Source organism: Mirounga leonina, unplaced genomic scaffold (assembly GCF_011800145.1).
Source record: "Mirounga leonina isolate KUSES-001 unplaced genomic scaffold, KU_Mleo_1.0 Mir_53, whole genome shotgun sequence".
In the NCBI taxonomy this organism is placed as follows: Eukaryota; Metazoa; Chordata; class Mammalia; order Carnivora; family Phocidae; genus Mirounga; species Mirounga leonina.
Window position 1 is genome coordinate 84768123 of NW_023270807.1, and position 17118 is coordinate 84785240.

General features: G+C 36.9%; 1 protein-coding gene and 1 long non-coding RNA gene across 2 annotated transcripts in view; one reads left to right on the forward strand and one right to left on the reverse strand.

Annotated features, from left to right (window-relative positions):
- Positions 1-260: 260 nt before the first annotated feature.
- LOC118000778 (THO complex subunit 5 homolog) lies at positions 261-1756 on the reverse strand. Its single transcript, XM_034990660.1, is given in 2 exon segments — positions 261-1146; positions 1149-1756. Coding segments are annotated over 2 exon segments (849 nt in total). The 5' UTR covers positions 1627-1756; the 3' UTR covers positions 261-775.
- Positions 1757-4924: 3168 nt separating this feature from the next.
- Positions 4925-17118, forward strand: part of LOC118000779 — a 59556-nt gene continuing 47362 nt past the window's right edge. The window contains exon 1 of the long non-coding RNA XR_004676555.1: positions 4925-5229. This is a non-coding gene — a long non-coding RNA (uncharacterized LOC118000779). The remainder of the gene's footprint in view (positions 5230-17118) is intronic.

Genomic DNA, 17118 nt, shown 5'->3' on the forward strand with positions numbered 1-17118 from the left:
GCCAGGAAGAATCCAAACATAGGATTTACTGTTTTCCCCAGTTTACTACAATTTCTTCAGATTCTTTAACCTATCATATTTCTACTGCCTACTCTTCATCAAACCTGCCATAAATGCACTCAATTCTTTTTTTTTTATCTTCATCTCTTTATGAAGGCTCCCATGTCACATAAAATTTATATTAAATAAATTTGTATGCTTTTCTCCTGCTAATCTGTCTGGTCAGTTAAATTTTCAGACTTAGCTGGGGACCCTAAGAGGGTCAAGGAAAATCTTTTCCTCTCCTCCAAATCTTACAACAATTTAAAATTGAACCAATATTTTTTTTTATTATATTATGTTAATCACCATACATTACATCATTAGTTTTTGATGTCGTGTTCCATGGTTCATTGTTTGTGTATAACACCCAGTGCTCCATTCAATATGTGCCTTCTTTAATACTCCCACACTGGGAGTTCAGTTGGATGACAAACGCAAGGAGATGCTGAAGAGGCACCCGCTGTCTTTCATGCTGGACCTGAAGTGCAAAGATAACAGCTTGCTTCACCTGACTTTCTACTACCTCATGAACCTCAACATCATGATGGTAAAAGCCAAAGTGACAACTGCCACGGAGCTGATCACCCACATCAGTGCAGGTGACTTGCTGTCTCCTGACTCAGCCCTGAGCTGTTTGTGTCCAGGGGACCACAGAAAGAAAACTCCAAATCCAGCCAATCAGTATCAGTTTGATAAAGTTGGCATCCTGACTTTGAGAGACTACATATTTGACCTAGGTCACCCCTATTTGTGGGTACAAAAGCTGTGTGGCCTCCACTTCCCCAAAGAGCAGCAGTGTGGGTCGCCGGCATTTCGTGGTCTGCTCCTCCTCAGCATCCGAGCCGCTCTCGTCATCTTGGGAGTCTTCAGGAGGCTTAAAGAGAGCCTTGGCTTCGTCCACACTGCCTTCAATTGTCACAGACAAGGTCTTATCACAGGCCTGCCCATATGCAGTGGCTTGGACAAAGAGGACACAGAGGGGATGTGGCAGGTGTCTAGCTGTCTCATATTGCTTGTGAGCCTGGTCAAATGGCATAAACAGGTATTCTTGCACGGGGAGGGAAGCCTGCAGGATGCTACTGAGGCGAGGCTGGAGGTTGCTTGGTACTCCTTCTTCACCTCAGTCTCCTTAAGGATCTTCTCCTTGTTGGACAGGCACTCCTGGTACTTCTCTGCCAGCCTTTTCCGCTGTTCCAGTTCCCAGTCCAGACGTGCAAGGGTTTGCTGGTGAGGGTCTCCCATGGTGACTGCAGCCTTGCTAATATCGGGAGGAGCCTCCTTATAAAATTCCTCTAAACTGACCAGATCAATTTCTTCATGCTTTGACTTAAACTCCAGACATTTGGTGATCTCTTTCTGCAGGTGCATCACCTCATACAACAGGTTCTGCTGCTGCAGGTGATAAGCGTCTACTTTCTGCTTGGCCTCATGCGTCTGATCTCTTCCTTTATTTAACCTGATGTGGGCTAATTGATTAAGCTTCTTTAGAACCACGAAACGCACACAGCTCTGGATCCTCCGAACTTCTATCTCAACTGCCACATCCTTGCCTTCTCTGCTCTTCAGGTCCTGGATCTCAGCCATGAGCCTCTGCAACTCCTGGCATGTGTACTTGTACAGTTCATAGTCTCTGCCAGGGTCCCGCGGGTCCACTTCAGCCTCCTCACTGTAGTATTTACCTTTCTGCTCTGTGTCAGAATGGTTACACTTCCCTTCAGCTGGAGCTCCATCACTTCGGATCACTTTGGGCTTCCGTTTTTTTGTTTGTTTTTTTTTTAAAGATTTTATTTTATTTATTCATTTGAGAGAGAGAGAATGAGAGACAGAGAGCACGAGAGGGAAGAGGGCAGAGGGAGAAGCAGACCCCCCGCCGAGCAGGTAGCCCGATGCGGGACTCGATCCAGGGACTCCAGGATCATGACCTGAGCTGAAGGCAGTCGCTTAACCAACTGAGCCACCCAGGCGCCCTGGGCTTCCGTTTTTTGCTTGATTCTGATGACATGGTTGTTTGGTGAGGTCAGGAGGAAACAGCAGAGACCGCTCGGAGCCCCGAACCAGTCGTGGCAAGCTAAGTCAAATATTATCTTAATAATAAAACCAGATGTATCAGTTGTCTATTGTTGCTGTAACAAATTACAACAAGCTTTGTTGCTTAAAACAGCACACATTTTTATCTTAGAGTCCTAGAGTTCAGAAGTCTGACCCAGATCTCACCAGAGTAAGATCAAGGTGTGAGCAAAGCTGTTTCTTTCTGGAGCTTAGAGTCCACCTGTGTTGCCTAGCTTATGGCTTCTGCCATCTGCAAAGGCATCAATGGTAGGCTGAGTTCTCACACTGTCTCTGCTTCTCCACAGCTGGGGAATGTTCTCTGCTTTTAAGAACTGAAAGGATTAGATTGGGTCCACCTGAGTAATCAAAGCTAACCTTCCCTTCTCCAGATCCTTAATGTTAATCACATTTGCAAAGTTCCTTTTCCCAAGTAACATAGATTCCAGAGATTAGGATGTAGACATGATTTGGTGGGTGGGGTCATTTTTCTGCCTACCACACATAACAAGTAAATGTGAGAAAGGAAAATTAGAGGTCATGAACTTACATACAAGTATTTCTTTTAAGATTTTATTTATTTATTTTTAGGGAGCGTGTGCGTTTATGCACGTGCTTGACTGGGGGGAGGGGCAATGGGAGAGGGAGAGAAAGAACCTTGAGCTGACTCTACGCTGAGTGCAAAGGCCCACAGAGAGGCTCAATCCCACAATCCTGAGGCCATGACCTGAGTCAGAGTCCCACCCTCAACCGACTGAGCCACCCAGGTGCGCCTATGTGCAAGTATTTTATTTAAAGATTTTTATTTATTTGACAGAGAGAGAGACAGCCAGAGAGGGAACGCAAGCAGGGGGAATGGGACAGGGAAAAGCAGGCTTCCCGCAGAGCAGGGAGCCCGATGTGGGGCTCGATCCCAGGACCCTGGGATCATGACCTGAGCCGAAGGCAGATGCCCAACGACTGAGCCACCCAGGCGCCCCTATATGCAAGTATTTTAAAACAATATTTTAGCAAAAGAATACTTTGGGAATCTTAATCCATGATCATATTATGATTAAGAAATTCAACATTGTTGAATAGCTTAGAAAAATCTATAAATGTAATTTAGTATGTTAAAAGAATAAGATATAAGGGCACCTGGGTAGCTCAGTAGGTTGGGAACCCGACTCTTGATTTAGCTCAGGTCATGGTCTCAGGGTCATGAGATTGAACCCCACCTTGGGCTCCATACTCAGCAGGGAGTCTGCTTGAGATTCTCTCTCTCCCTTTCCCTTGGCCGCTCCCCTTGTTCACACGCCCATTCTCTCTCCCTCTCTCTTTCTAAAATAAATAAATAATATCTTTTAAAAAACAGAATAAAAAGACATACAATCATCTCAGTAGCTATAACAATTGCTAGAATTCAATTATTTATGATCTTAAAAACTTAGTAAACCAGAAATAAAAGAGTTTCTGTAATCTGATAAAAGAGGCCAACAGAAAACCTATATTAAACATCAGCCTTTGAGACAAAATATTCCTTTGAACATGGAAGTCTAAGACAGTCAAGTAAGACAAAAAGAAAGATAAGTTCTAAAATTTGGGGGAAAGAAACTAAAATCTTTATAATTTCACAGATGAAAAAAACCCCAAAGGATCAACAGAATTAATGAGACAATATGGCCAGGTACTTGGAAAAAATTAATATGTAGAAACCTGTATATAGTTGCAATAAAGTGTTAAAAATGAAATTTTAAAATAGATGCCATTTTGTTATGTCATCTTAGAGTACAAGATGCATAGAAATATATCCAATGAAAATGTGTAAGGCCTTCATGGAGAAAACCTTTAAATATTATTGAGAGACATGAAAGAAGATCTAAATAAATTAAAGCTTTGCCACGTTCAAAGAAGAGTTCCTATTATACAGATGTCAGAATCCCCAGCTATTCCACAATTTACCATCTAGAGTAACCTTTTTACCTCTGGATCTTGAGACAAGTATAAGAATTTTCTAACAACAATATTCTAAAAATATTTGGGGGCACATGGGTGACTCAGTCGGTTAAGCGTCTGCCTTCGGCTCAGGTCATGATCCCAGGGTCCTGGGATTGAGCCCTGCATCAGCCTGCTTCTCCCTCTCCCTCTGCCTGCAGTTCCCCCTGCTTGTGTTCACTCTCTCTTTCCCTCTGCCAAATAAATAAATAAAATCTTTAAAAATAAATAAAGAAAAAATAAAAATACTTGAAACTTAAATAATCATGAACAGAAGATATTATAAATAAATAGGGGTATAGTGATAAACTGGAATATTATACAGGAGTGAAAATAACGAGGCTTTAAACACATGTGGGATAAAATGATAAAACATTATATATGAGATTCAATTTTGTAAGACTCTAAGAAAAACTAGGAATATTTTGGAAAACTTAAAAAATGAACAATAAATTCAAAATTCAGGAGAGTGATTGCCTTAGGGGACAGGAAGATAAGATCTGAAAAAATATACGAGTATACACAGGTAGTTCCAAAGTTGTTGGAACTAGTTTATAGATATAAATCTAGAAATTGATTGTTGTTTATTTTATTCTTATGCCTCAGAACTTACGCATATGTTACATATATGTTATGTATGTTAAACACTATATAATAAAAATTTTAAAAGTTTTATGTTACAAATAAGAGGAACAATATTATTACAATAAAACAAAACACAACAACTATAATGTTCTCACCATCAATGATAAACTTGGTTACTATTTTGTTGTATTTCCTTCCAGTACAAACACACACACACACACACACACACAATGTTTCCCTTATTTTATTTTTTTAAATAGTATCATATTATTTAGACTATTAGACATTTTCTCTTTTTACCAACATTGTGAGCATTTCCTTTTTTTCTTAAATGGTGCTTCAAGATAGAACTTCTGAGGGCTCCATTATCTTAATCACTGTAACTTATTTACCCAGCACACCAGTCTTGACATTGACATTGCATTCTTAATTGTTATGGCTGTGATTAATATTCTTACACTTAGTCCTTTGTAAATATAACCTTGATTATTTCCTTAGGGTAAATTTCTAGAAATAAAACTGATGAATCAAAGTATACAGATTTCGGTGGTCAAGTCAATCTACTTTAGACTGCACCCAGAGGTATGAGGCATAATTTTTCCTCTCTCACATATTGTAGTATTAAATTTTGTATTTAGCATTAAATTTAGAACCATAGTATTAAAATAACACCATGTAAATTTTGGGAGGAATAATGAACCTGGTCAATGGATAAGTCAACATGCCATTTTCTTATCTTTCTCTTTCCCTTCTGTCTTTCATTCGTATACATAAAAAAACAAAAATGAAAACACAAATACCAACACTATAGATCACCAGGTATTGGGAGAAAACCAAAAGAACAAAGAAGGAAACTGATATTCTAGGCAAAAGAAAGATTTTTTTTCAAAGGGGAATTTAAACGAATCATCCTCCACAAGATTCTGGAGAATATTTTATCAATAAAACAAAAATATGTTGCTATGAGAAGAAAAGCCAGAGAACCAAAAGCTTTGTTGGAACTTAAAACTATGCTTCTAAAAATAAAAATATGTTAAAGCCATGATTGTGGAAATAAAATGATTCATAAAGAGATTGAATAAAAGAATAGTCCTGGTAGAGGAACCTAGTCACATCAAGGAAAATCTCCCAGAATGAAAAGCAAAAATTGATGAAAATTGGGTTATGGATGTGAAAGTGTTTTGGGTATTAAGCTACTACACACATATAAGGTGGCATTAGTAATAGGTAGTGGAACATAATATACAATGGAAGACTTCTACATATTCGGACAGAAGATTGGGACAAATATGTTTACCTAATATATAAAGATGTGAGGATGTCCATGTGTGTTATCTGATAGAAGAGTTGAGTTGTCTAATTTGACTAAGTCACTTTCTCTTTCAGAAGACACCTTTTATTATGTAATTATTTCTCAACATTGTGGAAATCACATAGGTTCCTAGAAGTTACAAGATGCAATTTCATTCAGGCTGGAGACACGGGTAGCATGGAGTTCCATATATGGTCTGATACTTCTGTGATTGTAGGTAAGCAATGCCTGGATAGGTATACACAAGAGACCAATGAAGGTCATTAGAGAACATGGGTCAGTTTTACCAGCTTCTTCAAGGGTTGACTTAAGTTCAGACATAAAACAAGGATTCTGCATTGTTGTCATTTCATCTCAACTCAATTTTCCTTTTTAGTGACTTTAAAACCAAACAGCACAGACAATTTCATTTGTCTGTCAAGCTCCCTGTAATACACTTAGGTTTTCATTATTATGCAATTTGAGTGTGTGCACATGGATTTTTCATAAAGACATGTGCTTCCTACAAGATATAAATGTTCAACTTGACCCCAAACTCCTAAAATAGTCCCCCAAACATATGTGAAACCCGATAGTAGTTCCAGAAAGGCCGCTAATACCCAGGCTTTCAAACCACAGATATGTGTTACTCAGTGAGAAAGCACCTTTAGCCTAGTCTCACTGCTTAGTAACAAGAAGTTAGGTTGGTGGCATACACCATTTCCAGCAAAATGAGGAAACCGAAACCACTGACTAACGTTGTCAACTCCAGAAATTGGGATTAGGTTATGGAGAAAATAAAAATTTTAAATGAAGTGACCCTGATAAATATTGACTTTCTGGCAAGCTTGGATCTCTTCATGCTAAATAAAAATATGAGGTTTCTTAGTGACACTTAACCTATGAAGTCATCTCCAATAATGTTATAATATATTGGACAAGAACTGCAAAACAAATGATTCCCCTAACTGAGCCAAATTATTACAACAGCCTTTTACTAATTCTCTCCATATTATGCTTTCCTCTTGCCAATTACCACCTACTTCCTCCATATGGTTTTCCTAGTTTATGGGAATTTCAGGCTGTTGGTATCATAAACCTAAAGAACAATGACCACAGGCAGAAAGTATAAACAAAATGTAATCATAATGCAGTACCTTAAGTTGGGGAATAAAGGTGAAAAAGAATACAAAATTCCTGAAAAATGTACAAGAAACAAGAGATAAATTTTCTTGGTTGGGTTAAGTTTATCAAATTATACTCTGAGAATTCTATCTTCCAACTCATTTCTGACTTCTCATAAACAAAAGTCAAAGTCTCAGTTTCCATAGCATTTTCCTCTTTCTCCTCTCCTAAACTGGGCTTAATTCAATTTCTCACCCTATTCTTCTACAGGAAATGACCACTGTTAATACAGTAATTTTATACTTTGCACAAGTATATCTCCAAGTAAATAATATCATGCATAATACAAATTTTGATCATACAGACGGAAAGCAAAATGGCTCCACACACGTTATGGTGTATGTAAATATGAAAAATAATGCATGGTCCTTGTACTCAAAAAAACCTTACCAAATACAAGAGGAAAAAGACCTGTTCAAAAAGGTTCAGGAGTCACGGGTGTAAACAAAGAGGTGAAGATACAGAGAAGTGGGAGTACTAACTGCATGCTGTGTTTAAAACTATGTTTTGACATTTGAATGCTAATTTTATGGCATGAACTTTTAAAAAGTCCTATTCTGCTGCCTTGGTAGAATGGGCTTCCAGATCTGGGAGAGAAGGTCACTTTTAAATACTCAGCCATGGTATAATGATGTAGGATGTTTTTCTGGGTTGGATTTCAGGAAAGCCAGCTAATGCAGGAAGTCAAGCTGTATATACCTAGCTCCAGCCAACTGGATGTAATACATAGCTCAAGAAAATGCCATTTACTCTATTTACATCAAAAAGTCTGACTTTAATATTGACAAAATAATTGTTGTAATTTATGAAAGAAAAACAATCTACCACAAAAATTTCCTTTTGATATTATGGAGATAAAACGATTGTTCAGTTGACTGATTAAACTCACTTTTCAACTAACTGTGGTTTTATAGAAACATGATCCTGGCTTCATAACCTTCTTTTTTTTCCCCAATTCAATTTTTGATTCATTTTATGGCCATGAGAATGTAATAAGCTCATGTTCCACTTATCAGTGGTTTAACAGTCATTTCTTTGGGGATATTGAATGAGTCAACGGAGTATCAGTTGATAAGACTGGGGCAAAAAGAATCTAAAAATGCAAAATAGTCACAAAACAGGCCTGAGTTCTTTTCTATCCTGCCATTCAATATGCTGTGTATCTCTGGGCAAGTCACTTCAACATGTCAAGGGGGAGCCCTGGTATATATAAGATTACCAGCACCTGTTCCCTGTGGCTACATTACAAAGAAATCATATTACCATAGGGTAGTAAAGGTTCATTTTGTTTTGTTATATTTTGTTTTAATCAGGAAGGCAGAAAAACCTGTGTCATAGGTTTGGTTCTGCCTCTTGGTCACTATTATTGGGGAAAAAAAGTACCTCTGGGCTTTTAATTTGAATGCCAGGTTTTGGCCTGATGTGAATTAAACTGTCTGGGTTATAAACCAACTTAACTCCAAAACAAGGTTTATAATGGAAACAAGTGACCCTTGGCTTCGACAAAGCTAACAGTTCCCTCTATAATATTCAGTTACCACTCATATCCCTGGGCAGTGACTGAAGTGTTATGTAACAGTGACCTTTGCAGGATTACCCAATCCTTTCACCTAACCCTAATTGTACAGTCTGCTTGTGGTTCCTGTAATACCTGGTTCTCTTCAATGACAAGCTACAGGATAGATGTGGCTGCCACCACTAAACCCAACTCTTGCTGGTTTAAAATAACACAGTTATATGCAACTCGCAAGTACTGTCCTTTTTAGAGTACATTATTTTTGCTTTCCCTTCTGCCTCTTTTCTAAGTGGTAATGACTTCTTGCCCAAAATGACCTAGCACTAGGAAAAATTCTAACAAATAATAAAATGCTCCAGTACAGGTAGGGTACATACTGTCCTCTGACTTAAGGCACAGACCAAGTAAAAAGGTCCAGCTGGAAAGACCTAGAGGAAAGGCAGAGAGAGATGATTTATGTTAACTACAACAAATCTTAAATGGAATGGACTTGACTCTTTTTTGCCTTTGCATTTAGCCTGTATTCCCTTTATTATATGCAAATGTTTTAACTTTCAGAAAAAAAATGATAGTAAATTTAGAAGAAAAAGAACACTTTTTTATTGAAGTGTAATTGACATCATTTTTATAACACAAAATAGAAATGGATATCGAGGTAAATATCAAGTCTGACACTTAAGATGAAACGATAGATTTATTACAAGATGGGCATATCATCTAAAAGTTTAGTGATTAGAAACAATGTAAACATATTTTCCTCAAAATAGAACAATCTAATAACATGTTTCTCAAAATATATTAATTTTTTCTGCTTATGAGAACATAGGTAAGCACAAAAAACAAAGAATCAAAACAAATAACAACTTATCAAATAATCCACACTTTTTCAATGCATGGTTATATTAACATAATAAAGAAATTACATTTATAAATTTTGCATGCTGTTTATCAATCACTATCATATAAACATTGATATTATTTAAGTTTTTGTGAATAATATAAATGGGTATATATTTTATTAGCTATACTCATCCATTATGATTGAAGTCTAGATTGTATCCAATTTTTCTATGTACTTTTTATGAATGATACAATAAACATCCCTTTGCAAACACTTTTGCCTGAATTTCCGATTTATTCCTTAAGCTACATGCCTTAAGTTATTCATACAGACTACCATCTAAATCTAAAAGCTACAGCTAAAATTTAAAAATTATTTTCCATCCACTAGAGGGAAATCCTAATGCCAAATAAGTGTATAGTATAAAGATAGAAACTGCATAAGGTAGAAAGAAAAATTCTGTATGTGATGCAAAGTGTTTATATACCTGGGTACTTTATATTTCAAAACAATGTTGTAAATATGCTAAATTCTAAAAATTATCCAGAAGAAGGAAATTCATTTAATTACATTAATTACATTAAATAAAAATATTAGTTGTAAAACCAGGTGTATGAATGACAATCATATAGAGGCTTGGCTATGGATAGATTTTTAAATATCATGCTATAAAATAAAAATTTCTGGTATGAGAACTTCCCACTAACAAAATTACATACGTATCTGCATTTGCAAACCATCTTGTTGTCATATGTAGAGAGATAGATAGATGTATATGCCTATCTACATCTATATCTATACACACACACAATGGAAGAGGTGCTTCTCCTTCCACCTGAAGCTAATTCTTTCATTCATTGTCCGGGTCCCAGCACCCCCAACTTCTTTCAAGGAATTTACTCTATTCATTGCCTACCTCCCCTCCTGTATCTAAAGTTCCCTACTCTCTACTGGATTTTTTCCATGAGTATTTTAAAAATATACAAGACCCTCCCATTTTTAAGATCTTTCCAATTTCCACTTTCTCCCCTAGTTATTACTCTATTTCTTTCCTCCCTTTGACAGCCAAATAGTTTTTTTAAGAAATATTTGTACATACTGACTCTCTTTCTCATTGTCTTATCACATCTTAAGCCACTGTAAAAGGGATCCTACTTCTATCAATCAGTGGCCCTTACCAATCTCTTAATTTTCCTATTACATCTCCTCTCTGGCCAGTCTTTTTCTGTCTCTTTGGGCTCTCCTTCTCCTTTGCACTCTTGTGTAAGGATGTTCCTCAGGTTTTGCCTTTTAAGTCGTGTCACAGTATATGACCTCCTGTATTTGAATTTTGAATACCATATTGTTAATTAAGCAACACAATCAACTTTGTAAATACATATTAATAAACTTTTTCATCATCATTAGCCATTCAGTTTTTATTCACAATTATACATTCCGTTAGATGCCATGGGTTTTACTTCTTCTTAAGTCTGCTGCTGGAGCTAGAAAATCCCCATTTAAATCTGTTTTCAAAATCCTAGAATTTTAGAAATAAAATAGCAAGTTTGCAAAGTGAAGAAAAAAGATGTTATTTTAGACGAGCATGTTTATCTATTTGCTAGAGGAAAAAAAGAGCCTTAAAAGCAAGCACACTGCTTTCCAAACTTTATTTCTACCATAAGTAGAGATGGAGGGTGACCTTGAGAGGCTGGACACCCACCAGACAGCTCCATTCTTGTCAGCCATCTGAGACTGGCACTGGAGAAAGGTCTTTCTTTGTACGTTTCAGACTTGACTCAGCAACTGATGTGTGCTGCCCACCCACTAGCAGAGTAAAGTACTCAAGGAAAAGAAGATTCCAAGCTGACAGCATTTAGCTGGGACTCCCTCTCGCAAAGCAGCTCCTGAGAAGACTGGATTGTGTTTAGTCAGGTGCATGTAAGAATAATGCCCTGTCTATTCTTCACATATCCTAAGATATTGTACTTTAGTTCTTTCAAAGGAATTTGTATATCTAGGAAGTTTAAAATTGACTTGGTAAGATACTGCCTGTTTTCTAGTAATGAGCTTGGTTAAGGCAACTGTCTGATGACACATTTAGGCTTTCTAATCGAATTTTTGTACTGATGTGGCTTGAAAAGTGTTTACTTTGTGTGTGTAGGTTTTGGACGCTAACTTTAGTGAATTACATGGTAAGGAGGAGCAGAAGAACTGGTATCTGCTGGCAAATTCTTAAGCAGGGGAGCTACTCAGTGATAGAACCAACCAGATCACCTCTGATTGCATGATTCTGAACATCTAGAAGACTATTGTTTTGTTGTGTATATTTTAATGTAATACAACTTTTTGTGGGTTCATTAAAAGTCTTCTCAAAAGTAACACTAAGAAAACCACTACAACGTACATAAAAAAAGTGCGCTTTAGGCCAAAATAAAAATTTTACTTGGACTTGTAAAATAAAAAGTAGACAAACTACATGTAAGGATAAAATTCTGAGTGGGAGACAGAGAGAGCCCACACACTGAACACTCTGCTAAGAGACCTACAATTGGTAAAATTATGCCCTTGTTTGGCACTGATCAGACATTCCCAAAAGTTGTACAGCCACACAGTGGAAATCAGACACAAAACAACCTTAGCCATTGAGTGAATTTTATTACTTATCCAAGTAAAAAAGCATTTTTAGGGCATGACAGACTGAAATGTAAGAGCATACAGTACAAACTGTACACTAATAAAATTGTGTCTTGTGTGTGTGTTGGAAGCATGAATGTTCATGACTAGACCAAGTTATAATCACATTCTTGGATTTTGGATTTTTTCCTTTTTTAATAGTTCAAGGATAACCTCCTATTTTGTAAATTTAATCTTAATATATGGATTAGAAGAAAAAATGGAAATGGTAATAATATTGCAGTAAAAGAACCTGAATAAACCTTTGGCAAACAGAAGGCCATTTTCCAGATGATTAATCAGAAGTCTATCTTAATTTGGAACAGATTTCTGCCTAAGACAGTAGAGGAAAACAACAACAACAACAACCACACACACCAAAACACAGACAATGATAATGTATATCCAGCACTACTTAGGTCTATATTTGTGTAGGATAAACCATTTAATATAGGAACTGACAATGATTATTAAGCCAGCCAAGATATTAAGGAAAGCACCATAGCCAAAGCCAAGATGCCACCAATTATAAAACCCTCCCTTAATATATATTAGGTAATATGACTTGGGATGATGTAATGTGGACACAGTGCTTATTCAAATAACAAATAATCCCTCTGTAGTTCAGCTGTAATAACTTTGTTTCAAGACAATAGGAGATGGGAAAAATCAAGTTCCCAATATCTCCTGAGCACAAATACCCCTAAAAATGTTTGGGTAGGTTTCTACAAGTTTCTCATCTACAACATCAAGCTTAACTTCTTGAGGAACAATGATTTATTTTGTTTTACCTCCAGCACAGAGCATAATATCTTTCATATTGAATTTCTGAACAAAAGTTTATTCAATTTACTTGCTAAGAATTTTGGAGGTTTGGATAAAGTAGCTCTCAGAATGACTCTAGAAGAGTTTGGGGAGACCTCTTTAATAGGGCATTATTTATGGTCTCCGGTTGAAAGGATCACTTAATCAAGGCATGATTGGGACACAAAAGAAATTAAATAGACTGAGGCTATGAATAATCAAAGAACTAAATAAATGAAGAGATAGTTCGTGTTCACAGATAAGAAGACTCAATATTGTCAAGATGTTAAGTCTTTCCAACTTAATTACAGATTCAATGTAATCCCAACCCAAATCCTGGAAGACTGCTTTACGGATATCAACAAATTGACTCTGAAGTTTATACAAAGAAGCAAAAGACCCAGAAGAGCCAACACAGTATTGAAGGAGAAGGACAAAGGTGGAGAACTGACACTATCTGACTTCAAGATTTACTATAAACCTACAGTAATCAAGACAATGTGGCACTGGAGAAAGAATAGACAAACAGATCAGCGTAATATAATAGAGATCCCAGAAATAGACACACATAAATATATTCAACTGATCTTTGACAAAGAAACAAAGGCAATACAATGGAGCAAAGATGGTCTTTTCAAAAAATGGTGCTGGAACAACTAGATATCCATACCCCCACCCCCCAAAAAAAGAATCTAAACACAGACCTTATACCCTTCACAAAAACTAACTCAAAATGGATCATAGACATAAATGTAAAATGCAAAACTATAAACACCTAGAAGATAACAGAAGAGAAAACCTAGATGACCTTGGATGTGGCAATGACTTTTTAGATACAACACCAAAGGCATGATCCATGATAAAAGTAATTGATAAACTGGATTTCATTAAAATTAAAAACTTCTGCATAAGACAATGTCAAGAGAATGAGAGATAAATCACAGACTGAGAGAAACTATGTATAAAAGACACATCTGATAAAGGACTGTTATCCAAAGTATACAAAGAAAACACAACAGTAAAAACACATAAGAACCTGCTTTAAAAATGGGCCAAAGACCTTAACAGATACCTCATCAAGGAAGATACACAGATGACAACTAAGTGTAGGAAAAGATGCTCTGCATCATATGTTATCAGATAAATGCTAATTAAAACGACCATGAGATACCACTACACATCCAGTAGAATGGCCGAAGTCCAGAACACTAACAACACCACATGCTGGAGAGGAGAGGATATAGAGTGATGGGAACTCTCATTCATTACTGTGGAAATGCAAAATGGTACAGCCACTTTGGGAGACAGTTTTATAAAAATAAAGAAACAAAATAAACATACTCTTACCATATAATCCAGCAATTGCCCTGCTTAGTATTTCCTCAAAGTGTTGAAAGCTTATGTCAAAACAAAACAAAACAAAGACAAAAAACAACAACAAAAACAAAAAAACCCAAAACAAAAACCCAAAAAACCTGTATACAGATGTTTCATGGAAGCTTTATTCATAATTACCAAAACTTGGAAGCAACCAAGATATACTTCAGAAGCTAAATGGATAAATTGTACATCCCAACAGTGGAGTATTATTCAGCTCATCATGCTATCAAGCCATGAAAAGACATGGAGGAAACTTAAAATGCATATTATTAAGTGAAAGAAGCCAAGCTGAAGAGGATGCATACTGTATGATTCCAACTATATGACCTTCTGGTAATAGCAAAACTGGAGACAGTAAAAAGATCAGTGGTTGCGGGTTGGAGGGGGGAGAAGGGGGGATGAATAGTCAGAGTATAGAGCACGGAGGATTTTTAGGGCAGTGAAAATACTCTGTATGATATCATAATGATGTATACATGTCATTATATATTTGTTCAAACCCATAGAAGGTATAACACCAAGGAAAAAACCCTAAAGTCAACTATGAACTTTAGGTGATTACGATATATAGCTTCATCAATTGTAAAAAATTACCACTCTAGTGGGGGATTTTATAATAGTGGAGCCCACAGTGGAGGCTGTGCCTGTGTGGGGGCAAAAGTATATGGAAAATCTCCGTGCCATCCTCTCAGTTTGGCTGTGAACCTAAAACTGCTCTAAAAAAATAAAATCTTTAAAAAAAGGCTACCTAGACCATTGTGATGTGTGGCTTCGCCCAAGTCCATTAACCTGAGTCACAGTTCCTTATTGATATAAAAAGTCCTCCAACTCTAAAAGTCCAAGACTCCGTGATCTCAGCTGGAGAGGACCATATGCCAGCACCATTTACCAAGATCCTTCTATTGTTGCAAGTCAGTTAGAGGGAGCACCTATGCCTTATTATTTTTAGGCACAGTCAAGTTCATCCTCAGTAAGCACCCACATCATTCTGTCTCTGAAGCAGATAGATGGTTAATATCCTAGAAAATTATATTGTCCTTACCCTTGTCCCATTTCCCAAAGTCTTATTTTCTCAATTCTCCAAATTAGTCTTGTTAAGTAAATTCTTTTCTGATAAGGTGAAGATGTCTAGCAAACAAAGTAAATTTAAACATTTGAAGTCAAACTAGTTACTTCAGTACATTATAAACAAAGCCAGCAACAGCTTCATTATCGCGTTTTTAACCTTAAACAATCTTTATAAAATTCTCATTTCACGGATGGATCTTTGGTAAAACATGTCTATTTTGGCTATTTAAGAAGTCAGAACTTTAAAATATGTAATTTTCCCTACCGGAAAATATTGATTTTTTTTTTCCCAAAAAACACACTAGTTTTAGTTTCTCATGTTCATGAAAATAGTAAAAATTAACAAATACCTATAGGTTTAAAATACAATCTCCTTGAACAGTCCAATTTCCCATAACTCCCGGAAGCTGTAGCCATGACCTCCTCAGGACCTCATCCGTAAGCAAACTCACTGAATTTATTTCAGACCTGTCCTTGCATCCCGTATCTTCAGGCACCATGACTTCATAGGGCGGGAGTCTGCTATCAGGGAATGCACCCCAGTCAGCAGACAGGACAGTCAGAGTAGCCAGCAGGAACAATCGGGGAGGTCGCAGGCTTGTTTATGTTAAAAGCTCTTGCTGCTAGACGGCAGAACGAACTCCTTTAGAATCTGTTCCCATAATAGTCCCCAAGGTAATGACGCACAGCTGTGGAGAGGAAATAGGCTTTTTAATTTGTTAACCATGCCCCAAAAAAGAAGAAAACAAAATGCTCAAAAGAGACTATAAAGAGTTCTTTTTAAAGTCTTCTCCAGAAACAGCTAAAAAAAAAAAAAAAAAAAAGTACGAACTTTCCCCCCCAATCACACAGTGTATGTATATATGGCTTGTTTGTTCCTTAATATATATCCAAACTTCGATTTGAATCTAATGAAGTCTTTTCTTCTGACTTCTCAATTTCACCTTCCCTTAATGATCACATTGTCTGAAGACTCTGCTGCTATCATAAGACCCTTGGATCATTACTGCTGAAAGATCCCACTTGGAAAAATTCAGAAAGTCAGGGAAAACAGACCTAAACTTTTATCCAGAAGACTGAGGTTAAGATAAGAATGTGATTTCCTTAAAATGACGGCCCCAGGTTTTTAGAGCAGGAAGTGAAATATTTTAATCCAATTCCACCCTGTATAAAGCCCCTGCTGAAACCCATTTTTTTTTTTTTGAAGAATTGTTTCCAGTTTGTTGTTTTTAGTGCATTTACTTTAGTTATGAAATATTTCAAATATACAGCAAGTAACATTCTTCCATAGCAAGTGTCCGGAACCAAGACCTAGCTACGAAACCCCATCAAGTTATAACAGTCGATCATACTTGCTTTAACTTTTAATTTTTTTTTTTTTTAAGAAACATCTCATTACAAATATGACTGACATTCCCTGACCACCTTTTCCACATCTTTTTTTTTTTTTTTAAAGACTTTATTTCTTTATTTGACAGAGAGAGAGACACAGTGAGAAAGGGAACACAAGCAGGGGGAATGGGAGAGGGAGAAGCAGGCCTCCTGCGGAGCGGAGAGCCCTATGCGGGGCTCGATCCCAGGACCTGGAATCATGACCTGAGCTGAAGGCAGACGCTTAACGACTGAGCCACCCAGGCGCCCCAACCTTTTCCACATCTTATGGGCATTTCTTTCCTCAATCTCTGCCTTCCCAGAGGTAATCATCAACCTGAATTTGGTTCTCATTCTCAT